At 30.9% G+C, this 27261-nt stretch overlaps 2 protein-coding genes across 2 annotated transcripts in view; both read left to right on the top strand.

The window, feature by feature from the left end:
• The first annotated feature begins 773 nt into the window (after window positions 1-773).
• The window catches only part of LOC107441293 (uncharacterized), a 52079-nt gene continuing 25591 nt past the window's right edge, over window positions 774-27261 (top strand). Inside the window, exons 1-3 of the mRNA XM_087162560.1 lie at window positions 774-1347; window positions 22502-24274; window positions 26316-26499. Of these exons, the coding sequence (XP_087018686.1) occupies window positions 22517-24274; window positions 26316-26499 (1942 nt within the window). The 5' untranslated portion in view covers window positions 774-1347; window positions 22502-22516. The remainder of the gene's footprint in view (window positions 1348-22501; window positions 24275-26315; window positions 26500-27261) is intronic.
• On the top strand, window positions 9282-16657 carry LOC147816421 (uncharacterized). Its single transcript, XM_087154474.1, has 2 exons — window positions 9282-9981; window positions 14106-16657. Exons 1-2 carry the CDS (start codon window positions 9282-9284, stop codon window positions 16655-16657), a joined length of 3252 nt encoding a protein of 1083 aa, XP_087010600.1.

The raw sequence follows: 27261 nt of genomic DNA, 5'->3' as shown, positions 1-27261 counted from the left end.
ATGTGGAAATCATAAGCAATGACAACCAAAGTATGGAAGGAAAAGGAAACAAATGATAGAATTATTGCGTCAAAAAGTAAATACTCAAAATTCAAATTTCTCATATTTTCTGAAATATATCGGGGTATTTAAAAACTGCGAGAAAGTAAATACCAATAACCGCCGAAATTACAATCGAAACACCATATGGATTTACGATACGATTAGCGTAAATGGAGTGCGTCAAAAAGTGTTGCTTTCAAAGCGCGATTTGATTTTCACAAGTCGAAATATTACCAACTGACAAATACCGGAATTTTAAAAAAACTAAAAAAAGAAAAAAAAAACAAGTGGCAATCAGTAGCACTGGCAAAAACTACAGAAAAATCGAAAGAAAAATATTGAAATTGTCACATTAAAAAGTCAGTAATCAAATGCGCGATTAATGTTCAACGTTCTAATTATGACACTATGAAAAATAAAATATTTTTTTAAAATTCCCATCAATTTTTTAAGCCATTATTATCTTAATTCATATTTTATTTGTTGATTTTTTTGTAATCAACTGGCTATCATAATAAATTTTAATAAAAACTTTATTTTCAGCATATCTCACGGCATTTTGGCAATCAGTACAATTTCAAATTTTTCTTTTTCTAAGTGTTTAAATGTCACGAAAAGTGTTTAAACGTTAAGTGCGGAACAATATTATCAGAATTTATACTTGTTTTTCAAATAACAATAGTGTAAATAATCAAGTTTAATGTAGGAAAGATAATCCCTATCTTAAGGAAAGGGAAATCACGAGTTATAATTGATCACCTTCTCCCCTTGAATGAAAAAAACAAATCTAAAATAAAGATATTTATAAAATTAATCTAAATATCCAGGTTTAAAGCTATCAATTTTTGCAGTGAATTAAGATTAATAACAGAGCAAAATGTTTATTAGCTTTATTGCTTGATAAAAAAAAAAGAAAGCATGATAGAGTTATCATGATCGAAAACAAAGCGATGTCTAAAAAAAAATTAAGCAAACCGAAACTTTAAGTGACGTCATGCGCTGAAAGTCTGCGCAAGCTCTTAACACATTCTAAATGAAATATTTATCGTCTGATATGTAGATTCATAGAATGGGAAATTTCCCCATTATTTTAATTTCGATTTTATAAAATGTGATATTTATTCTAACTCCTATCAGGGTGGAATAAAAGAGAACTTTTATAATGTTAAATGATAAAATATTCCTCACGTGGTTCCGTTATCAATGTATACATCATACTAGACAGTGGAAATAAAACTGACAGCCTAGTTCCATTTCTCCGCTAAAGTGAGAAGGACTTCTTAGTTGTTCTAAAGATACGTTGAGGTAATCATTTTAATAATACTCTTTCCTATAATATTATTTATGTATGTGTGTGTATTTTTTTCATATAAATGTTTTTTAAATATATTATTTTTAATAATTTTTCTTCTTCACTTTTAATTAATCTATTATATTTCTTCCATGATTTCTTTATATTTTTAACTTATTTTATGAGTTCTATATACTTGCAGCTTATGCACAGTAAGTAAAACTTATTATTTTCCTCGTTATTTTCTCTTTATTTCACATATATATTGTGTATGCTAGAAATCAACAACAATCAATGAAGCATTTTCTTTAAAAATAAAAATAAAGTGACATTTTTAAATTGTATTTGCATGGGAAAATGTAATTACCGTCCCCTGACTTAAATGGCTCAAAAACACCTAAAGACAATTGTTCTTTTTTTTTTCATGAATCAATAGTAAATATTAGAAAACCTTTTAAATAAAATTTAATTAAAAATGTTATATTTTTTTTCTAGAAAATGGATTAATAACAATTTTGGAGAAATATCAAGAATTTTTACTTTTCATTGCTAAAACATCTTTCTGTTACTTTTATTTTTATATTACCCTAAAGGAACACATTTTATTAATAAACACATTATGATTTAAAACCATTACTAAAAATTTTCTTGTTTTGCGCTTTTGTGTACATGGGCAATAATTACAAAAAAAAAAAAAAGAAGAACAGTGATGATGATAAATTGAAGAATTTTTCTTTTTTTTTTTAATTTCAAGCTAGAACATTTTTTTTTTCTAAACTTAAACATTGTACCTTTCTATAATAATAATTTAAAAACATAATAGATATTGTTTGTTTTACATTTTAAAATATAATTTCTGCATTTCGTCTACATTGGTTATGATTTAGAAATTGGCATTTTTTAAATAGAACACAGTTGAATTTTTTACACTCAAATCAGAAATATCACAATTTCCTAAACTCAATAAAACCTTCCATCCTTTAATACTGGATCTTTTTAGCCCCAACATTTAAACAATTTATCTTAAATTTAGAGGTGTAAATAAATAATTAAAACTGAAATTGCAAATTTCTATCAAATGTAAAAATTGTTTTTTTTTTTTTTTTTTTTAATTTTTTTTTTTTTTGAAGTTGCTAAATTTTTATTCAAATTTCAATAAAAATTTAAAAGAAAATTTTTTTTCTTAACTATTCAGTTTTACTCTATAAAGTTAATATTCTAATTTTATAAATGTATTTTCTAATTAAACACTTGTAAGTATAGGATCAGATGCGAAGTGGGGTAAAATGCATAAGTTATAAGACATCAATTTTCTCCTTTTAAATTGAGATAATTTTTTTCATATTTTTATTTCAGCTTAAATAACTGATTAAAAATGTAATGTTTCCAAATTATCTGTTAATGATCCATTTATGCAAGTTTGGCAATTAATGATCAAGTTTAAGCTGTTAAACTTTTTTTAATGTCATTAAAAACTGGCAAAAAATATTAATTTTAATTCAAACTGGTCATCTAAAAAACTAATCTATATAGAAATTTAAGAATAAATTTCAAAATATTATTATTAATTGTGTTCTGAAGTGGGCTAAAGTGAATATACGGTTAGGTTTATCTAAATGTTGTATGATAGGGATATTTTTTTATTTCTGTGTTGGTTTTATTAAGTATCTAATACTCTGTATTTTTAATGAAATAGCTGAAAATGTAACTTATTTGTTTGATTATAGCCCTACATACGCTCGCCAACCCCCGAAAATTGCTACGCAATCTTATACAGTTGGCTTCGCAAACCAAGCTCGCTTCGCTCGCTACTAATTTAGGTACATTGCAAATACACAAAATTCTAAGAATTCAAAACAATCATTCACATCCATATAACAACTTTTTTTTTTTAAAAAAAAATTACATCTTTTTAGTAAATACTAAGTCATTAAAATATATTTGAATTCAAATAAATGACGTGTAATTCGTTAAACCTATTAGAAGTGTGAGTATAAAATCTTAAAGCGTAACAGCACGACTGAGACTCATTTTTCAATGAATAACTAATGACAATAATAAAACAAATAAATTCGTGATGTAAATCAAAAATCGTCAAATAAATTCGTAATATATAAATTCTTGAAAAAAAAGCCCTTTCGACAAAATACTTAAATAGAGATCTATCGACAAAGACTACACTTCTGCCTAACTTACGGTTATTTCAGTTTCCGTTTTTAAAAGCGCTATACGTTGAGCCACCTCAGCTAGATTTGGCATGTGACATTTTTAGCGGCAATCATTGGTCGATTTTCTAGCGTTGCCATTCGGGGAGTTGTAATGAGGCTTTTTTTTGTCGCCGTGAGAAATATATATATAGATAGCATGAATGGTACTTTGTGAGCTATTTCACGAAAATTTCTGTCTTTTATATGGCAGTTTTTTTAAATGGAAAACAAAAAAGTATCCTTAAAATAGCTTAATTGAATAAAAATACATGTCTGTCTGCAATTAAATAGTAAAAACATTTTAAATTACCACTATAGGCATTCATTTTTACACTCTCAATTATATTTCAAAAAAACCAAAAACTATTACAAATTGTATCTAGCCCTGCATCCGAAGTGAAACCTGATTTTGATAACCATGAACCATGAACACATCAACTCTTTAATTTATGAATACAAAAATATTTTTTAGTATTTTTTTTAATATGATACATAAATTGAAGAACACTTTTATTTCTAAAACAATCTTTACATATGTTCTGAGGAATTATATTCTAATTTTAGAACTTACCCATTTTACCTTAAGGGTAAAGTAAGTATATCAAAACCTGATCATTGGAATACATTACTAAGAAAAGAAAGCTAACAAACTAAAAGTTATACTTCATATTTAATCAGGGTGGCCACCCACCTGGAATTATCAGAGAATTTTTTATACTAGAAAAAATCTGGAAAAATCAGGGAAATTTGGTTAAATACCTGGAAAAATCAGAGAATTTTTATGAAAAGCTGGAATTTTTTTCTTTGATTTTGTTATCTTTACTAAGTTAAGTAATTTACTAATTTTCATAATTTAAATTACTTTTTAGCGTCCGTTACCCAGTTTTGGACGAAAATTTATTGCCTAACAGTTGAAATACCATCAACTTAGTAATACTTCGCTTGCATCAGAATTTGGTCCATTATATCCTTGTTGAACTAGAATATCATATGAAACTCTCCCATGGTTGCTAAATGAACAGAGAACCGTTTGACCCCTTATGGAGACTATGGGACTATGCGGTCTAGAGAAGGCAAAGAATGTGGGTGGTGGAGGTGGAAGAATGGCTTAGGTGCTTCTATTTGTATGGTTTTGTTTTCTTCCAGTCAGTGGACTGAATCCATTTATCCATTTGTTTCAATGCTTCGGAGATTTTTTTTTTTTGGACAAAATGATTCCAAATGTTTTAGTATTTTTAACTAGATCGTTCATGTGATTAATCAGTTAATTCTCGGAATTCCGTGAATTTCAAGACCATTGTTTAGAGGATTTCCGCGAATTAATAATTAATATTCTGACAAAATGCTCTTGAAGTCCTCTAATCTAAAATTTGAACTTAGTTACTTACGCAAAATCTCGACAACGAGACATTTTTTCCACCCTTGCAAGCATCCTCTTTTTTTTTTCTTTCCTAAATTCTCATTTATGCACGATACCGACACTTTTTACTCAAATCAGAGAAACGTGTAACTTAGAAAACATGAGACGGACAAAAAAATTCCTAACTTTGGCTCTAATTAATGAACTACAGAGGCGAACACAAAGGTAGAAAATTGATAATCTAAAAAGTAATTCCGAAAATTCAAGCACTTAAAAAATTGTGTGTTAAAAAAATGTTTTTTTTTTTATTTTTTAAAACATATATTTTTATGAGTAGCAATTTTATTACATATTTCGATGTGTAACAGAAGAATTATTTAATCAATGTTATTTATTTGCCCCCTTTTCTGACTACAATTATATAGAATTTATTTTTATATGATACTAGCAGAATACCCGTTCTTCGCACATGGTGTATAAAAAATAAGTAAAGAATCAATTAATCAGAGTAGAGAATCACTACGAAATCATACTCATAACTGAAAAGCATGAACCGACACAATTAAAGAGCTTGATGGAAGAACCAGGTAAGTGACATTTTTAGGGGAATTAATGAATCACTGCTTTTGCCTTCTTTTAAATCTTAACATAACTAATCACACAAATTTTAGTACGCCAGCATGATTTTTAAAAACAAGTGTCTTATTTTTTAGGTAATTGGTTTTATTTAAAATTAGGAACAGTAAAGCAAAGAATTATTCGTCCCGCCTTCGACTAAATTGGTAATAAAATAGTTCGGCTACAACTTTTTTTTTCATTCTGAAAATGTCACGTACCTGCATCTTCCACTAAGTTTTTCAATTAATAAAGCTATAATAATTTAATTTTTTTATTTAATATTATTTGCTGCCTTTTTCGGTGGCTTTTACGTTATTTAAGTAAGTAAAACTTGTTTTTTGTAGTTTATCCCATTAGAACAAAGATAAAATGTATTTAGCATCACTTGGCATGAAGCTATTACTCGTGGCCAAACCAAAACATTCAAAATTTACCACTATCAAGTAATTTTCTCCGGAACATATATGCCTTTCGAGGGGCCATAAAACACTTCTTTCTAAAGTATCGGTATTTAAACTGCTTAGTATTGTTTCTGTTTATATCATACCAAATATATCATTATAATATTTTATACCTATATTAGCATATCTGATACTTATTACGAAGCCCTTCAACATTTAAATTTTGTGAAAAATATATTTGTCAGTGATAGCCAACTAAAGAGGAAATTTTTTTCTTTTAAGAAATTTAATTCTTATTAAAATTTGGAGGATTTTGGACCCTGGTCATTTCTCTATCTAACCTTTAATTTACTATTAAAATATTTAGTAGTGGAAGAATAAATTTCTTTTAGTTCTCATTCATTAAAATATTAATAAACTATTTTTGCTACCATTGAAAAAATATTTTCTGAAACCACGGAAAACCCTTTATAGAATTCTTATCAAAATTGCACCAATTGGTATAATACCAGTAGTACATAATATCAATATCAATAGTGCACAATAATTAAGCGTAATCTATGAATGGCGATTTTTTACGGTTTTCCTAAACTATTTTTTTATTAACCTTTTCTTCTTTAACTTTGCTTTTTAGCATATAGCTTTTTTTATTTTATGTTAATTAATACATATTATCAATAAGCATTAATGTTAGTAATAATATGGCGATTTTTAAGGCTCCCGAAAATAAATAAATATCTTTTCTCTATTATTTTTGCTTTTTATTACATAAGTTTTTTTTATGTTTTTTTATAAGTTTTTTTATACAATTTAAGATATTACCAACATTAATTAAACATCATTGTCGTAATTGATAGTATAATGATTTCTTACTGTTCATCTAGACCAGTGTTTCCCAAAGTGTGGTACGCGTACCCCCAGGGGTACTGGAACAGTTTAACGGGGGTACGCGTTCTTATGCGAAATATCTTGCAACAAACGAAAATTTCACAAAATTTTATTTAAAAACAAAGCTAGCCATGAAAATTTAAGATTACGTATTTTTCTATTGGCTATTTTTTGCAGAGTTAACAGCCAGTTGTGATTTTTAACTTTTGGGCAATTTTTTTACAGTAAAAAATACATTCATTTTGTATTAATGGTACACAGCGTTACGAAAAATTTAGAAAGGATACACAAAAGTAATAAGTTTGGGAACCACTGATCTAGACAAATAAATATCTTAACTCCATTACTTTTTCTTTCTAGTACACAGCTTGTTTCTTTTATTTTAATATGCATATATTGCCTAAATTAATTTAGCTTCATTGGCGTGAGTAATATGGCGATTTTTTATGTTTCACTTAAACAAATTGTTCCCGTCAAGTAACAATTTTCTTCTTACGTAGAAGTAACGACGCGCATGCGCACTGCCAAAAACAAAAAAAGAACTGAATATTAATATTCATTCGATGTTTAGAATTTCATGTAGCTGTTGAGCTTTAAAAATGTAATCTCTTTTTTTTTCTCTTATTAAATACTTAAAATATTCTTAGATTTGACTGTTGAATTAGAAATGCGTTGATTTCCTCTTAATCGAATTTTTAGAATTACTTTGATCACTTTCTGATAGAATTTCTACAATCAGATTTTATAGATGAACCACCGTTAGCATTTTGGTGCATACGCGGGAAACAACATTCTTGTTGTTATAGATTGTTTCGATTTCGGATTGATCAGGAAGTGTAAAGAAAAGAAAGGTAGGAAGATTTGATAATTTGATCTATATGAAGATTTAGATAATTTGATGCTTCAAATTTAAAGTAGTTGTTAGTTGTTTTGTTGAAAGTTGTTTTGTTTTGATTGTGTGATGCAGTATTTGTTTACATATTTTCTAAATATTGAAGCATCATACAAATTATAAATTTGATTATTAGTGTTGATAAGAATTTTTAAAATATGGAAGAATTAACTAAGCAGAGAAAAATTAGAGGCGTTTTACGTTCTAGCATAACAAAATATATTAACAAATTAGAACAAGAATTTGATGAAATAAATACTGATACTGAACTAGAACAACATTTAGATTTTTTGACTAGTAGATTAAAACAAATAAATGATTTAGATAATACTATACAATCTCTAATTGTAGATGAAAATGATTTTGATGCAGAAATCGAATCTGCAATGGAATATGGTCAGAAAATTATTTTATGGAATTCGAAACTTTCTTCTAAGATAAAATCCTTTCTTCGTAATGCAACTGCTAATAATTATGATAGGGTAAATTTAATTCAGGCACAAGAACATTCCAACAATACTATAGCCACAGAAGTTTTGAATCGGAAAATAAACAATAATGTTAAACTTCCTAAATTATCGATAGAAAAATATTATGGAGATCCGTGTGTTTGGATAGAATTCTGGAATCAATTTCAAAGTACAATTGATAAAAATGAAACATCTGTAATAGACAAATTCTCGTATTTAAAATCACCTTTAGGAGGTGCTGCAGCTAATGTTGTTAATGGGTTTTCGTTTTCTGAGGAAAATTATGGAAAAGCTGTTAAACTATTAAAAGAAAGATTCGGTAGAGATGAATTAGTTATAAATGCTCATATGAACAAATTGTTAAATCTCTATCCTGTTAAAGATGCTAATAATGTTTTAGGATTAAGAAAATTATATGACACTTGTGAAGTACAAATTCGAAGTTTGGACTCTTTAAAAGTAACTTCCGGAATGTATGGACATTTATTGTACCCCATTTTGATTAAATTAATTCCTGAAGAATTAGCTTTAACCGTAGAAAATTAGATAAAGCAAATCTAAGTGATTTTGATGTAATGGAACTGATAAATTTTCTAAAAATTGAAATAGAATGTAGGGAATCTGTTTCATTCCAAAACTCGAGGGTAGATAGAAAGAAAAACTTCATTAATCATAATACTGTCACAAAACAACAATTTGGCAATTCGCGTGAGTCACCTCGAAATCAAAATCGCCCTTTCAATTCAAATGTAAACAAAACAGTAGAATATTTAGCTCCTGTCACAGAAAGTAATTGTATCTTTTGTAAAGAAACTCATAGTTCGGAACACTGCAACAATGTAAATATTGATGAAAAAAAGGATTTGTTAAAAAAAGAAGTTCGTTGCTTTTTGTTTCTTCAAAAGAATCATAGAATTAGAGACTGTAAGAAAAGGACAGCTTGCGATATATGTAATCATAAACACAACAGAACAATTTGCTATCAATTTGGTAAAGCTGAGGATAAAAACGAAACTAAAATTGTTACTGCTATTTCGCAATGCCATGAAGTTTATAAAACTGATTCGTTGATTAAATCCACTATTGGAATTTATTTGCAGACGTGTACCGCTATGATTAAATCATCATTAAATGAAGAAACTTCACCTGTTAGAATATTATTAGATAATGGATCCATGCGAACATTCGTTTTAGAAGAAGTTTCAAAAAGATTAAAACTACCCATTGTAAGATCGGAAACTTTATCTGTTTATGCCTTCGGAGCTGATGGAGCTCAAGAGAAAATTTATGATGTTGTTAAAATAAGATTAGCTAATAGGGATCAACCTTCTTTAAATATTGAACTTGAAGCTCTAGTCACCGATCAAATATCTGCTACTAATTTACCAGCACCTGATACCAACATTTCTAAAGCATATAAGCAGTTGAGAGGCTTACAGTTAGCTGATTCCTATGACTCTAAAGAAAATAAGATAGAAATTTTAGTTGGAGCTAATTTTTATTTTGACATTGTCAGTGGTAGAATTAGAAGATTGAACGATAAACTGGTAGCTTCAGAAACCATTTTTGGCTGGTGTCTTCAGGGACAAGGAAGCATTCATAAAGATCTATGTAGCTTCAAAATTATCGTCGAAGAAAAATCCATCTCCGATCAACTAAGAGAATTTTGGGAGCTGGAAAACTTAGGGATTAATGTGGACACAGAAACTAAAGATAATGTCGAAAAAGAGATAATGAAGAATTTTGAAGAAGGAATTTCATATGCAAATAATCGCTACAAAGTGAAGTTGCCCTGGAAACCTGAATTAAAGAGTATGTTACATATAATAATAAGGTAGTCGCCAGTAGAAGATTTCAGTCTTTGAAAAAATCTATCATCAACGATCCAGTCTATTTTTTTGAATACAACAAAGTTTTAGAAGATTATCAAAAAGAGCACATTATAGAGCCTGTTACAAAGGAAAACGAAACTTTGAATGAAGAGAATTGCTTCTACTTGCCTCACAGAGCTGTGGTCAGAAATGACAAGAGTACAAGTAGATTACGAGTCGTCTTTGATGCATCATCGCATTCTGCTGGACAGATTTCACTAAACCAATGCTTGTATACTGGACTTAATTTATTACCTGATCTTTTTCTTCTTTTGATTAGATTTAGACTTCAGGGTCATTCCATGTCAGTTCATCCAGCCATGGCACCCACCGTCTCAGATTTTGATGAAAATTTGTACACTTATAGAGTTTTTTGTGCTGATTTCAAAACTATCAATTATATTTAAATCGGTTAATGGGTTTAAAAGTTATAAGAATTTATATTTTTGCCAAAATGGCTCATTTGCCGCCATTTTGATTCATACATCAAAGGCTATTCATGATTGTAACTCACCTTATATTTGTCATAGAGCAATAATATTTTTAAAATTTTTTTCAGAATAAAGTAATCTGTCATATAAACACTTTTTTTTGCAAATAAGTATCTTACTTATTTAGTAAATGGGTCTGTTTTGCAGTTTTTTGATCAGCGGAGTTGAGTAACTTCAGGAGATTATTTCTGGCAACTCGCCCCCTTCAATTTCAAAAATATTTTATTCAAAGATAGTTGAAAGTGCAAACTAACATTTGATACAAAAATTTTGATGGGCCGTTCACTCACTTTTTTAAAAAAATATATTTTTCTTATGAATCATTATGCGTTAACAGTACTCCTAGTTTGATGATTTATAGTCCTTAATTATAACTAGAGTAGAATAAAATGATATAAAAAAAATGTGAATGGTAGAAAAATATGTAAAATAAAGTAATCATTTATTAAATTTTCTTTTTTCTTTGAGCCCTCCCCCCCTCAAAAAAGAAAAGAAGAAAGGAAAACATTTGAGACTGAGCAAGACAAACACAATTTCTGGCCAGGAATTGCTGAAATTTGCAATTTAGCTCTGTATGTTTTAGCCTGATCTACACTTATGACATGAAGGGAGACTTTCTTGGTCTTATTGGAAGGAGAATTAAATAAGTCACAATTTTTTTTCATTTTCTTATATAGGGTGACCTGGGATAATTCCTGATCAAAAAATGCAAACATCTATTTTGTGAAAAAACTATTCAAGATAGAATTTCAATATTTACTGGAAGTTTGAGACTATATGAGATGAGTCCTATGCTACCTTCTTTTGTTGGAAAATCTAATTAGAATTTAAAAGATTTTAAATTCTTAGTGATCAGAAATTACCCCTTCTCTTGATCATTTCTGGGGTAATTCCTGATCACTTCTGGGGTAATTACTGATCACCAGTTTTTATAGTAAAGGGGTTGTTTAAAAATAATTATACAATGGTAATTAACAAATAAGACATCAAGATCAAACAAATAAACCAAATAGATGTTTAAGCCGCTAATAAAACGATTTCTTTAAAAGCAAAGAATAAAGATTAACACTTTAAATTTTCCAAAAATCTTTGCATCGTGCCATACATTTTAGGCAAGCAGCCAACTCATTCTCATGTTCTGTCGGAATGTAAGAAAGAGTTCCCACATAAGTTACTTTTGCTGGTATGTCAACAGCTCTGACAGTAGCTCTCACACTGAAATTTCATTTTCAATCATTAAAAGAAATTCACTAATTTTGCTTTCTAGAAGCTTAGTATATTTTTTAGTGTTATAATTTCTCACCATATTTATATTAGGCAAATTTATAAACTTAAAAATTATTCTAACAATGTACACACATAAAATTAAGATAGAAGCAAGGTAAGGCAAACCAGAAATAGGGCAAATCAGAACACATTTGTCTTGTATACAGTTAATAAACAAATTTTGTGATTACAGTTAAAATATATTTTAATGGTTGTTCCACTTAATAAATATGAACTGCCATTTAAGAAAAGACAATTAGCTATTTTTAATACTATTTATAAAAAGAAATGACAATGATTAGGAATTACCCCAGTGATCAATAATTACCCCATGGGGGGCAACATTTGATATAGTTTCCTATAATTAATTATAATGCTTACAGTAGATGTGAAACAATTAAACAAAAACTTACACTATTTTTATATCAAAGAAAAAGAAAGTAACTCAAAATATTTATTATTAAGAGAAGGAGGGTATCTTTGCAGAAATGTGCACATTTTGAAACCCATCTTTAAAATGGAAAATACAGAAAGCAGTTTCAAAGATACTTATTTTGTTAGATTGAACAAAAAACTATAATTAAGTAAATGTAGTTATACTTTAGTACAATGTACAAGCATTCTTGTCCATGTCTCAAATTTAAAAAAAAAAATTTTTTTTAAAATAAAACTTAGGTGATCATTATTTACCCCAGAAACAGAGTGATTGTGAATTATCCCTGGTCACACTATATATTTCATACTGATAAAGGAGATACTCCTTATGTATGAGGCATATAGTTGAACTTTCCTTAAAATCTAAATTGCTCCCAAATGAAATAAGTTATATATTCTCTGAAGAAAGTTCTAAAATCTTCTGCGAGTTTAAACTGCACTTAAAATCTTTCAAAGTTAATCCAATACTATAAAATACTTGGGTTTTTATAATAAAACTCTTTTTTAAGTATCAAATTGATACATTTAAAACTTTTGAAAACTTATTTATTTCTGTTCTGTTCTAAATGAATGGAAGAAATACAATTTTACTGATTGGAAAGAAAATAAATTTTACATGACACTCAATTCTGATTGGAACAAACAGAAATGTTCTGGCAGATGATACATTCTGATTAGTCAAATTTCTTTTTTGGGAAGGTAGAGATGGAATGTGTCAATAGTTTTCAGTATTTTTTCTTTCTAGTCAGAAGTTTTTTTTTTTTAAAATTGGATGTATATAATTATAATAAAAGTTTTTGAGAATAAAAAGGGCCTGCAGGTATTAGTGATGAAATAAGAGCATGCAAATTATCTTATAGTTAGTGATATAAAATCATTTCATTTCAATATAATTATAATAAATAGTTTAACTTTATCAGTGTTTCAAATGAAATTTTGTAGGGGTATCTCATTACCATAACAATCATTGTGACAAATAAAAGAATAAAATTAACATTCATAGATAATTAATTATTTGGTACTGCCCTCTACTCTTTCAGAGAAACTTTTATTTATATATTTTTTAGATTCTGATCCCTCTCATTTACCAAAGCTATATGATTCTGGATAAATTTATTTGCAAAAAAGGTGAAATTTTGTTCATTCTAAAATTGTGTCTTTCTTTTCTTTTTTGAGGGCTCAAAGAAAGAAGAAAAAAAAATTTAATAAATGATTACTTTATTTTACATATTTTTCTACCATTCACACTTTATTATATCATTTTATTCTACTCTAGTTATAATTAGGGACTATAAATCATCAAACTACGAGTACTTTTAGTGCATAATGATTCATAAGAAAAAAATATTTTTTTTAAAAAAGTGAGTGAACGGCCCATCACAATTTTTATATCAGATGTTAGTTTGCACTTTCAACTATCTTTGAATAAAATATTTTTGAAATTGAAGGGGGCGAGTTGCCAGAAATTATCTCCTGAAGTTACTCAACTCCGTTGATCAAAAAACTGCAAAACAGACCCATTTACTAAATAAGTAGGATACTTATTTGCAAAAAAAAGTTTTTATATGACAGATTACTTTATTCTGAACAAAATAAAAAAAAAATTATTGCTCTATCACAAATATAAGGTGAGTTATAATCATTAATAGCCTTTGATGTATGAATCAAAATGGTGGCACATGTGCCATTTTGGCAAAAATACAAATGCTTATAACTTTTAAACCCCTTAACCAATTTAAATATAATTGATATTTTTGAAATCAGCACAAAAAATTCTATTAGTGTACAAATTTTCATCAAAATCTGAGACGGTGGGTGCCATTTTTGTAAAATCCTGTATGATTTGACATGGAATGACCCTTCATCCTTTTAGCTGTGACTGCTGACATCAAGCAAGCTTTCCTGCAGATTGAAATTGATGAAGACCGAGACTACACCAGATTTCTTTGGAACCAAAGCCCAGACGATTTCTGTCCTGATGAGACCTACCGGATGACAAGAGTTCTGTTTGGTGTGACATCTTCTCCTTTTCTACTTAATGCCACCATAAAACATCACTTGAAGAGGTATGTACAGAAATTTCCTCATACTGTTCAACTGTTAAATAAATCGTTGTATGTTGATGATTGCCTCATAGGCGAAGATGAGGTAGAAAGTGCTCTGACTACCTGCTTAGAGAGTTATGAAATTTTTAAAGATGCTAGCATGTGTTTGAGAAAATGGAAAACAAATTCCCCAGAACTGTTTCACAAGTTGAAAGAACATAAATTAGAAGTAGATGACATAACTGATTCTTTTGATCAAACTTTAATACCTTCAAAGGTCCTGGGAGTTGCATGGAATCCCAAGGAAGACTATTTTTACTTTGATACTCGAAATGTTGAATTATTCCTTAAGAAAAATAAGGGGACTAAAAGATATATTTTACAAATTGCAGGTCGCATATTTGATCCTATTGGATACATTGGGCCATTTACTATTCGTATCAAATGCCTGATACAAGAAATATGGTGTTTAGGCTTAGATTGGGATGAGGTTGTACCAAATAAAACCATTGAGGCATTTAATAAATGGTGTGATGATTTAAAGAAATTGAGTAACATTCGATTACCGCGTTACTATTTCTCACATGCATTACCTAAAGATATAGACAATATCCAGTTACACCTATTTTCAGATGCTTCCATCAAAGCTTATGGAACGGTTGCCTATCTAAGAGTAAAGCTAAACGATGGAAACATCATTACTAGTTTTGTTGCCTCTAAAGGACGAGTTGCGCCGTTAAAGATGCTCTCTTTACCTAGATTAGAACTTATGGGAGCACTTTTATCTGCTAGACTGAGTGAAAAAATCATAGAAGGTTTGGAATTTCCAGTTGAGCGAATTTTTTGGACTGATTCGTCTATTACGTACTTTTGGATAAGAGGTTCACCAGATAGGTTTAAAATTTTCATAAAGAACAGAATTCAGGAAATTCACAAACACAGTAATCCTTCAGAATGGTTTCACTGTCCTGGAACGGATAATCCAGCTGATTTAATATCACGTGGACTTTCGGTTTCAGAATTAGAAAACAGCGACTTTTGGTGGCAGGGTCCACTGTGGCTGAAAGAAGATGAATCGTCGTGGCCAAAATCTTTAGAAACACACAAAGAACTTATTGCAAATCCAGAGACACTAGAAATTCGGAAAGTTTTAACTTTAAACACAAACGTCGCAGAGAGAAACGAAAACATCAACAATTTCCTTAATCGATACTCCTCTTTCACTAGGTTGGTTAGAATTACAGCTTATTGTTTAAGATTTCTTAAGAACTGTAAAGATACAAATAGAAAAAGGGATAATTTAAGTACATTCGAGCTACAAAATGCTACACAGGTGTTAGTAAAATGTGTGCAATCTATAGAGTTTAGCTCTGAGATTAAATGCCTAAAAAACAAACTGCCAATTCCTCAAAATAGCAAAATCATATCATTGAATGTGTTTATGGACGACAATGGACTTATGAGAGTTGGTGGTCGCTTGAAATTCTCCGAGTTAACAGAATCACAAAAATATCAAATGCTTTTACCGAAATCTCATCACCTTACACAATTAATCATCGAACACTTTCATAACAAATCATTACACTCGGGAGTTCAGACAACACTTTATTTGATTAGACAATTTTACTGGATACCTTCTGGACAAGATAGAGTCCGAAGATTCATACATAAATGCTTGACTTGTTTCAAGACTAAGACACAAACTATTAATCAAAAGATGGGTAACTTGCCCAAAGATCGGATCGTACCATCACGACCCTTTGATAAAGTTGGTTTAGACTTTGCTGGTCCCATATTAACAAAACCTAATTTGAAGAGATCTAAAGTTGTAATTAAATCTTACATCGCTATATTTATTTGCTTCAGTACTAAGGCTACTCACTTCGAGGTTGTCTCAGACTTGACAACAGATGCTTTTTTAGCTTGTTTGAGAAGATTCATTTCGAGACGTTCAAAACCGTCGATTATTTGGAGTGATAACGCATCTAACTTCAAAGGTGCAAGAAATGTTTTGAACTCAATGCTTGAACTTTGCCAGTCAAACTCTGTGAAGAACTTTAGTGCTGAAGAGGGAATTCAGTGGCATTTCACACCGCCTGCGTCTCCTAACTTTGGTGGTCTGTGGGAAGCTAATATTAAATCCATGAAGAGAATACTCTTGAAAGTCACAAAATCTAACTTACTAAATTTTGAAGAACTGACTACGCTCGTAGTGCAGATCGAAAGTATTCTCAACTCACGCCCACTTTCGCCCATGTCATCAGACCCTAACGATCTGCAGCCGTTGACACCAGGACACTTTCTAGTTGGAGCTCCGATTATGTCATTTCCTGAACATCATACTGCTCCAGATTCTTTTTCTCTTCTAGGTGGAGCCTGATTCAACGTCTGAAAGACAGCGTTTGGAATAGATGGAGCCATGAATACCTGAGTCAACTACAAACACGTTCGAAATGGACTTGTCAACAAGAAAATCTGAAAGTTAATCAACTAGTCCTTCTTAAAGATCCTAGTAAGACAGCAATGCAGTGGAATCTGGCTAGAATTGTGAAAACTTATCCTGGAGAAGACAATCTTGTCAGATCAACTTTTCGCCGAGCCATCTCTAACATACTTCCACTACCGGATGATGTTGGACTAACATCCAACGGGGGGCGGGATGTTCCCGTCAAGTAACAATTTTCTTCTTACGTAGAAGTAACGACGCGCATGCGCACTGCCAAAAACAAAAAAAGAACTGAATATTAATATTCATTCGATGTTTAGAATTTCATGTAGCTGTTGAGCTTTAAAAATGTAATCTCTTTTCTTTTCTCTTATTAAATACTTAAAATATTCTTAGATTTGACTGTTGAATTAAAATTGCGTTGATTTCCTCTTAATCGAATTTTTAGAATTACTTTGATCACTTTCTGATAGAATTTCTACAATCAGATTTTATAGATGAACCACCGTTAGCACAAATAAATACAACATTCTGATTAATTCTGCCGTAAAATGCATAAATATTTTTCTTCTATTCAATTACTAATGATTTTAAATAAATAGTTTCTCAGAAAAACGTTTTAAAAGAGATATAAATAAGAAAAAAATGCGTGGTATCAGACAACTATAAAACAATAAATTTGGTGACGTAGACCTCGCTTGTTACCACATAATGTTGTTCATTGAATTTATCTGATGTAGCAAATATAAAATAATTCAATATTTAACTACGTGCAATAAACTATTTTTTTATCAACTAGAGTTATAAGCTAGAAATGATCACTGATGTTATTCTTAAAATATGAGAAAAACTGAATTGTCTATCGTTAAAATTAAAACAATGACAATCGCTTAACCAATCAGCAAATTCCACTTCGTTTTTCGCTCATCCCGTTCAAACGGTTTACGGTAAAATGTTCTAATACCAACTGTGATTTGTTACTTTCCTCGTGCTTCAAACTATCTGTATGATAAGTTTAATCGATTTCGGTTGGATGGTTTTGGAGTTTATAAATGACACCCTTACATAGACATTAATTTTTATATGCATAGATTAAGACATGGAGATTTCGAATTGCACATTTCAATTATTACTTTTCGGTGCGCTCCATAACATGGTAAATTTGTTCCTCGAACTTTTTTTCTTCTCTTAATTGCAATGAAATTGATTTTTTTCATGGATTTTAAAATTCCGATGTTATTGCGACATGCAATTTTTTTTTTTTTTTTTTAAATAACGGCAGGTACTGAACGTTTCGTGTTGAATGAACTGAAGTGTTGCATTTAACGTTACCCAGTGGGCACCTGTGAACTTAAGTCACGGAGTCGAACAACATTATACCCACGCCACACTGCCACAAATACACGTTCATAGGGTGGGCCACATTCACACATCACACACAATAGAGGACATCATATAGAGAGAAACATCCATGCCCATAGCGGGATTCGAAACCGCAGCTATTGGCTTCGCAGTAAGGCACACTAACCGCTTGGTCACCTGGCCGGCGACACGCAAAATTTGAATCGGGCATTTGAGTAATCACTTTTTGATGCTCTCGATTTGCGTCGATACCATCGTAAATCCATGTCTTTTGATCGTTTTATTGGCCATTATTTTTTATATTCTTATATTTTTTATGCATTATTATTACACATAAAATTTCACTTCAGGCATTTCTTAGACATTTTTTGACGCAACGTTACCGCTGTTTTTTTCGATCGACTTTTTCATAGTTAATTTTTACTGATATTTTAATATGATGTTATTAAGAAATGAGAAATGCGAATCACACATTTGAGTTATTGCTTTTTTGACGCAGCACTAAATCTATTGATATATTTTTTTTTGTTGCCAGTTATTGGTGTCTCTTTTCATGTGATTTTTTAAAAGTCACATATTATTATGATCCTTAAAAATCAAATAGTACGCGTGATTTAACTATTTGACGCGATTGGAATTTTTCGGCAGTTATCAGTACCGATTTTCGCTTATTTTTAAAAAATCTCGATACAAATTATAGTGTATCTACCACTACAAAAATACAAATCCAATTCCCTAGTATATAAGGCATGCTAACCTGATTCAATCTTGAGGTACCTTTTGATAGATGAAGGTTAGCATTGTCTAACGGTCTTGCCCCACATTGGTGGCCTTCGAATGTTATGTGAACACGCCTACCTTGAGAGAAACTCCTACTTCGATTTGAACACTCGTATTTCGATGAATTGTCTACATTGAACAGTTGACTTGCTACATGTGACTGCGACATTATCCACCTCCTCACGCTGTTGCTTCTCAGTCTCGATCGCACACAACGTATTCACTCGACTGCTTAAAGGCAACACAGGAGCGCCTATGACCGTGAATTTAATACAGCTTTCACGACCAGCACTCAAAAAGTACGATGATCTTAATACAGCTATCCCGGCTCCTCACAGAACAGCAATGCATCAACTAGTTTTATCCGTTCATCGAATTCTATCACAGATATAATTCTGGTGGGAGAGTACTACAAAACCATTACGAAAATACAGTTCCAATTTCTTAGTATATAAGACATGTTAACTCAATTCTATGTTGGGGTACCTTTTCATAGATGACGGTTGACTTTGTGGATATCTACTATTATTAGTCCTTTTTTGACGTGTCCAATTTGTGTGGTGTTCGTCAGAAATATTTTTTTTTTTATAAATGAACTTTTTCTAGTTATTGCCGTGGATTTCAAGATTTTTAAACAGGATTCACATTTTTTTTCTCCTTTGATGCATTGACTTTCTCAAAGAGCAAAAAATGAATATGTAATTTTTTAATACATATATTTTTTTATGTGCTGATAGGAAAAAAGTATTAGATAATTTTTTCTTCTTCAAATTTTATAAATGTTAATTTTGTGCATAAATATGAGTCTTATTTATCTTCTATGCACAAAAACAAGAGAAATGAAGTGCTAACAAAAATTGCAAGAAAAGAAGTTAAAATATTTTCTTCTTCCAGCAATCACGTGTCTGCTTTATAAAATTCTATAAAAATTTGTGGATTATAATTTAATAACAATAGAATTTATTTTTCACTCTTTTTCTAAAAGCTTTTGTACTCTCATCCACTCAAATTGATTATTTTCTTTCAGCAAAGTATACCAATCACACATTTTCTTACAATCGCTAACATGTTAGTCAACAAATCATTACAATTATTACAGTGATGCTAATTTTATTGATTTCATTTTAACCTTTTATAACATATTTTAATTAAGATAAATGTTCTTTTAAGAAGTTCCATTAGCATTTAATTTTACTGTTTGTTGGTAAATAGTTGATTTTTGATTCAAAATTCGAATTATGTAGTAGTCACAATGTCAATAGTTTATTTGTATTCACGAGATGATGTTTCCAAAACTGTTGTTCCTTTTACCCTAAAAAGCTGGCAAAAACCTAAGGAATGTATGAGGAACATGTTAAATGATAAATAAATATAGCATATAAAACGATTTTATTCATGTGTGTTTATTAAAAAGAAGGAAAACGAAACTTTTGTTTTATTATAAATTTTTTTTTGTTCTGTACTTTACAGGTACAGGTTTCCAATTGTGAAAACAAAAACTATTAACTAATATAAACTAATAAAAACATGTTGTTAAATTAGAATTCTTTAAATATTTTGATTTCGAATAAGAAAAAAGAATAAAATTTAAAGAATTTTATCTATATAGAGTATGCAGCAAGAAATTTGACAATTTCGCTCTTACAACATTAATTTTTGAATACTGAATATCTCTTAAAATAATAATGCCAATTCAAAACAATTATTTAAGTATTTGAATTTCGATATTAGTTTAAAGAAAATATGTTCAATGAATTTTATAAAGAGCACTGTTTAGATAAAATACGGAATAAAATTGCTTTATAATGGAATGTAAATAAATATAAAAAAACTATTGATGTATAATCGTTTGGAATTATTTCCATTGGCTTAATGAAAATACATAAAACAATACTTATACAAGGTGTTTTTGGTTACCCTGTATTCGATTACTAGTAATTGATTTCTTGTATGTAAACAATTACAGATGCTATCGAACTCTTCAAAGGCTTCAGAAAATAATATAGCATTGAAGGACTGTTGCAATTGGGTATAATATGAAAAAAACACAACTACTTCGATTTAGTAGGAACAACATATGACGCAATGCTAAACGAATGGAATTTAGTTGTTGTTTATTTAGTTATTGTTATAAGTAGTTGTTGTTATTTGTTTTAGTTGTTGTTGTTTATTTAGTTGTATTTAGTTTCAATAACTTTTCTTTATAATGCAATAAAATCTGGCGAGCAGCTATTTAAACGATCGAACACTTCGTTTGTTTATTTGTGGCTTGAAGTTAGGCTCGCAGAAAATGCCGTTCATGGGTTAAATTTAGTAGGAACAACACAACCTGTGACGTAGGCTATATTATACCCAATTAGGGTCACTCGAAAAATCATGCTTTAAAAAGGACAATTAATTTGAAATTCCTCTAAATCTATTATAAGTGGCCTTTTCCATTTTTTATTTTTGTAGATTAAAAAGCAGTGTTGTAGACAAGGTGTTGTACCAACTGTGCCCTCTGTTTTCTGTAAATAATAACAAATACACATGTGTCTAATTTAAAGAAGATTCTTGCGAAAAACTTAAAGAAAAAGATTCTTAAAGAAAAACTTGCTATTTATTTCCTTTTTCGCATTTTGTAAATCAATATAGTATTGAAAAAAAAATATGAAAAATATCCATTCAGAAATTATGTGGAAATCAATAGCTATAACTGCCAAAAAAATCAAAAAATCTAACCCGAAAAAATCGATAGAATAATTGCGTTACTAATTAAATATTCAATACGAATTTTCCATGTTGTAAAAAATATATTGGGATGTTTGAAAACTACTTGGAAATTAATATCAATAACTGCCGAAAATGCAATCGAAGCACGACATGAATTTCGATATTATCGGCCTAAATTAAGCGTGTCAAAAAGTGTTTTATTTAAATGCGCGATTCAAATCTTATGTGTAGAAATAATATCAACAAATGCTAGCTATAAAAACGATGAAATCGTCCTATTAAAAGCAAATAATTAAATGAGTGATTTGAGATTAGCATTTAATAAAATTGTAATAAAAGGGTTTAAATTCGTTTTTCTTCTTCTTTCCCCCCCCCCCCTTCTAAATGTGAAAATTTAAAGCAAAAACCGTCGGAATATCGATTGAAGCACTGCAAGGATTAACGATGATATCGGCACAAACCAAGTACGTCTAAGAATGATTTCTTGAATCTGCGATTTGAGTTTCGCATGAGTTTTGGTGTTTTTTAAAAAATCGCTAGAATATCAATAATGATAGAGTAATTAAAGACATCGAGATTTCAAAAAACCAAGTAGAAATTATCTTAGAAACAATAATCAAATCCTTAACAAAAGTTATCAAAACACCAGTTATTCCAGTTCGGATGGACGAAACTTGTTTTTTCCACTGTGGAAGAAGCTGATGCCCTGGTAGTCACATAAATATCCGAATCAATAAACATTTTATAGGGACAGATACACCTTTTTCTGTAGAGCTTATTCTAATGAAATTTAAGGATCATAAAATTTTCTAATCGCAAGAATAAAACTATTTCAAAACAATTTTAAACAACATGGTACACAATTTAATAATTTAAAATAAGGAAAGTTTTTCTATTTTAATTATATATTTATGTTAATTTTAGGTGAAATAAAGAGAAATGGAAGTCATTAATTTTAGAACCGTTATTGTGCCCGAAGAGAAATATGCCACAGATGATGACATAACGAAGAAATTTAAGACATATCTCGAACAGCTGACATTTCATTTTGAAGAATGTGGTCTGATGGACGTCAGTCTCAGCTTTTTGAAAGTGAAAAAATCTGAAGAAGAAGATACCCCAGAAATAGAAGAACTTATCATTCAAGTTTCAGCCAAGAGTTCGCTAGGAAACCAAGATTGGGTGCACTACTGTCGACAGTTGCGCAGTGAATGGAAGAACTTATTTTATCCAAACCCCGCCCCAATTTTGGCTTTTTATGAAAACAAATCTTTCAGCTCCTCACGCAAGCATTCTCACGTATACACTGCATACAAGACTATTAGTTTTGGAATTTTACCACATGATGGAGCCTTTCATCAGTACTCCTCACTGGAGTCAGATCAGAGTTTAGACTCTCACCACGTGAATTTTTATCACGATAGTCGGTCTGTTACTATAAAATACGATGCTTGGGAATTAGTTTTCCCTTACAGTAATATTAAAAATGTATTTGTCAATATCGATTCGAATTCTCATGAAATATTTTTTGATTTGTGCAACCCACCTCTTATTTTTGAAACTGAACAACGTTACAATAAATATATAGGAAATTATCAAATAAGACACAGATCTGCTACCATTACGACTGGTCCGAGCTGTTGGGGTAGAAGGAGGAATAATAATTATTTGGCTGTCGGCGAAAGGAGAGCATTATTTGACGTTGAAACGCTTGGAAAAGCTACGGTTATGAAACTATCATTTACAAATGCTATCGTCGTTGAAGAGATCGTTGGCAGAATTCATGCCAGGTGCGGTGAGAAACCAATACATTATGCCTACATTGTTACTAAGCAGAAAGAAAAACCTGACATTCCTTACGTCGATTGGAATCATTTCGGATCTACATACATGATAACATCGATTTTTAAAAGAAGTTTTACAGTCCCTTCTCAAACATCCAACATACATACCTCTCTACGTGTTTTAGAAGATTTTTCTTCACAAAATGGAGATTGTCTCGAAAAAGCTTTAACACTCGTCTTATCGACTTTAGAATCAGGGAAGATCATGAACTATTGGCACGCCATTGAGCGACAATATTACTTTTATCTTAATCACGAAGATGAAAAGGATTACATGCACTATGTCGTGCCTGAGAAGTGCCGATTAATCCGTCGCATAACTGTGACACCCACGCGTCAATTGCTTTGGCCACCTGAAATTATGTTCGGTAATAGAGTTTTGAGAAAATTTGATCCAGAATACGCCATTCGCGTATCATTTAGAGATGACGACAATTCTAAATTAAGTGGCAAAGCAGCATATGCTGAGAAAGGTATTTTTGAATACTCGATCCGTAGACCAATGTCTACAGGAATACTCATTGGATCACGCAACTATGAGTTCCTGGCTTGGTCTAATTCTCAGATTCGTGATCATGGCATATGGACATACGCTAGAGATACTGAAGGTAATACAGTTCAGCATATCCGATCGTGGATGGGAGATTTCTCTCACATTCACTCAGTTCCCAAGTATATGGCAAGAATGGGGCAAAGTTTTTCACAAACAGAAGACACTGTTACTGTACCATTAGATCCCCGTCACATTCGGACAGAACCGGATATTGAAAGGGGATATGATGTAGCTAATGGTGGCAAGCCCTATTGTTTTTCTGATGGTATTGGACGTATTTCAACGAACTTAGCAACTGAGGTAAGAATACAACTATTAACAGTGTGTAAGTTTTGTTTCTTAGCTAATCCAGTTTTAATTACAGCGATCAGAAAAATTTAAAGCATTTTAATTATTCTTGCAACATATGTCGTTTAGAGGTGGATTTGTATCAATGTATCTGACATTTTAAAATTATCTAGTTAAAAGCAGTTTATCATGCAGTTAACGTGTTCAATTAATATCAAATGCCTATCGAAATGAGAAGCTAGCTTAAAGCCTCTTAAATTTGTTTTACGTTTACTAAGGAAATTAACTTGATATTGTATTTTTAATATTTATGGCAGTAGTAGTATTTTATTTATATTGCACTAAGGCTGCCACTCTTGAGACAGTAAGGAAAACATGCATAAGGATGATCCGAAAACAAACTATCAGAATTTTGATTTCCTGGTGGGAATGGCACCCCCGCTTTGTTAGCCCGACGACCAGCGCACGAAGTTGAGTACTTCACAAGAACCTGTGGAAATAAGTAGTTTCCAGTTATAAACTTTAGTGTTTGAGTTTTTTTTTTCAGATTCGTTTCCAGGATGGAAGTAAAGGGAATTCAAGAAACAAGCATTCAATCAATGTGACGTACGAAATCGTTATCTATAAAAGAACGAACAATTTCTTCTTTCACCCCGGTGGAGAGGGATGAGCAGCCCACTCATCTTTTGAGTCTTTGGCCGATTGTAGATGATGATCCTATATATATATATATTTGTATATTCAATTAGAATTTTAGATTTAAGTTAACCATTGAAAGTAATAATAAATGTGTTCCAGTTTATTTGTGTACTTCATGATTTTTAGCATACTCTGTTTTGTGAGTTAATTCCACAGAACCGATACTGTGCACCCTTGGTTTCTTCGAAGGCTGATAAAAGAGGTCACCGAGACTCTCGAAGACCAATAGATGTCAGTACCATCGGTGCTTCGGAAGGACTTTACTATGGCGTAACTACCACTACGATTATTAAACATCAATTCCCTAGTATAAAAGATATGCTAACTCGATTCAGTTCATCTCCCTCAATTGTTTTAATTCCGATGAGGAAGATAACCTTGGTTAGGTGCTCCATAAATACTGTATCAGTCAGTCACTTGATTTTATCTTAGGGTACCTTTTGACAGATGAAGATTGACATAGTCTTAAACTTCTCTTCACACATTGGTGACCTGCGGAAGTGATATGAACTCGCCTACATCGAAAGTAAAGCCCTCTTCGATGAATGGTCCACATTGAACAGTTGACGTGTTATTTGTGACTGCTTCATCCTCCTCCTCACTCTGTTGCTACTCAATCTCACACACAACGGGATCATGCACACACTCTTCTGCTAATAGCAACACAGGAGAGACCACACTCACAGATGTGAAATTAATACAGCTCTCACAACAAACGCTCAAAACTCGATGAACTTAATGCAGCTCTCCCGGTCTTTTGCAAATATCTCAATTAGTGTTATCTGTGCATTGAATTCTATCCCTGATAAAATTCAATGAGTGACAAATATTTGAAATTGGCGGCTAATCGCTTATCAGCTAAACACCATTGTTTGTGAAGTCACTGAAAGACCTTGGTGATCTCAACGGCCTTATTTCTCGGTAGCTATGGCTTGTCTTACTCGTGATAGAATGGAATGAACAGTTGCTAAAGTAAACATATACCACGTTTCACCAACCAATCAAGATTGAGGTATCCACACTACGTCACTTGCAAGTATCCCATTCTCAAGAGACATAAAATCCAACTGCTTCAGAATAAAAATTAGGGAAAGTCTTGCAAACAAGTCTCGATGAACTCTTAGTCTAATGTTAAATGGGAGTTATTATGTCTTATGACTCGTTCAAAAAATAGGTCGAGAGATTTCTCCGATTCCCATACTTCGCTAATAGAAAACTTAAAATATTAATTAATTAATTCTAGCATTCATTTAGATAAAGAAATAAACATAAAAAACTTAAAATTTTTTTGTGTTATATGTAATTATTATATAAAGAGACAGAGAGACAGCTTATTCCATTTACTTCCCTATAGGTGCGCAATGCTCTGGGCCATGATAAACTCTGCAGTGCATTCCAGATACGGTATGGTGGCTATAAAGGCATGCTGGTAGTAGATCCTACCTTAAAAGATGCGGACATAGTGTTTCGAAAGAGCATGAAAAAATTTGATTCCCCTCAAAATCAAAGATTGGAAATTGCTAGAACAAGTGCTCCAAGTAATGTTATTCAGTTATTTTTCAACTTTCATCTGCATCGATTTTTGTTTCTTAATATTTGCATTCTATTCTACTTTTCTACTCCATCTAATTCAAGTTAAGGGCGATAAGTTTACCCTGAGAAACTAGCTATAGAAGTTTAGTTGCAACCAAATGTTAGTTAAGACTACTGCTAAGAGTTTAGATTCATATTTAAACATTGATGATCAGGCAAATCGTCCTTAAATGAAACGGATGATTTTGTATTCCTTAGATTGGCTGCACTACGATGTAACTTAGATTCGATTCTAGTGGTGACTTGACGTTTTCTCCAGACGATTCTCAAATAATTATTGGAGCACCGATGGTCACAGTAAACTTTGTATGATCACCGATTATGAACACTACACAGTGTTTCGATAGTATCGGCGTAAAGTGAGCGCGTCAAACAGTTATTATTGAAATTTGCAATTTAAATTTTACGTGTCGTAATAATATTAATTGAGAAATAACCGGGATTTAAAAAAACCTGTGGAATTTGGTAGCTCTAGCAATAAAAAGTTGAAAAACGATGAAATCGTCGCATTAAAAGTAAATAATTGATTTAAGTTTCGCGTATAATTAATTTTATAAAAAAATATTGGGATTTGTTTTTCTAAAAAAATGAGAAAATTCATAACAATAACTGTCGTAAGAACGATTCAAATACCGCATGGATTAAAGAATCGCCGTAAAACGAGCGTGTCAAAGAATTATTTCTTGAATCCGTGATTCGAATTTTGC

This window comes from Parasteatoda tepidariorum, chromosome 1 (assembly GCF_982258835.1).
Source record: "Parasteatoda tepidariorum strain Cologne lab strain chromosome 1, Ptep-v5.0, whole genome shotgun sequence".
Taxonomy (NCBI): Eukaryota; Metazoa; Arthropoda; class Arachnida; order Araneae; family Theridiidae; genus Parasteatoda; species Parasteatoda tepidariorum.
Note: the sequence above shows the minus strand (reverse complement) of the source record. Positions and strands in the feature narration are given on the sequence as shown.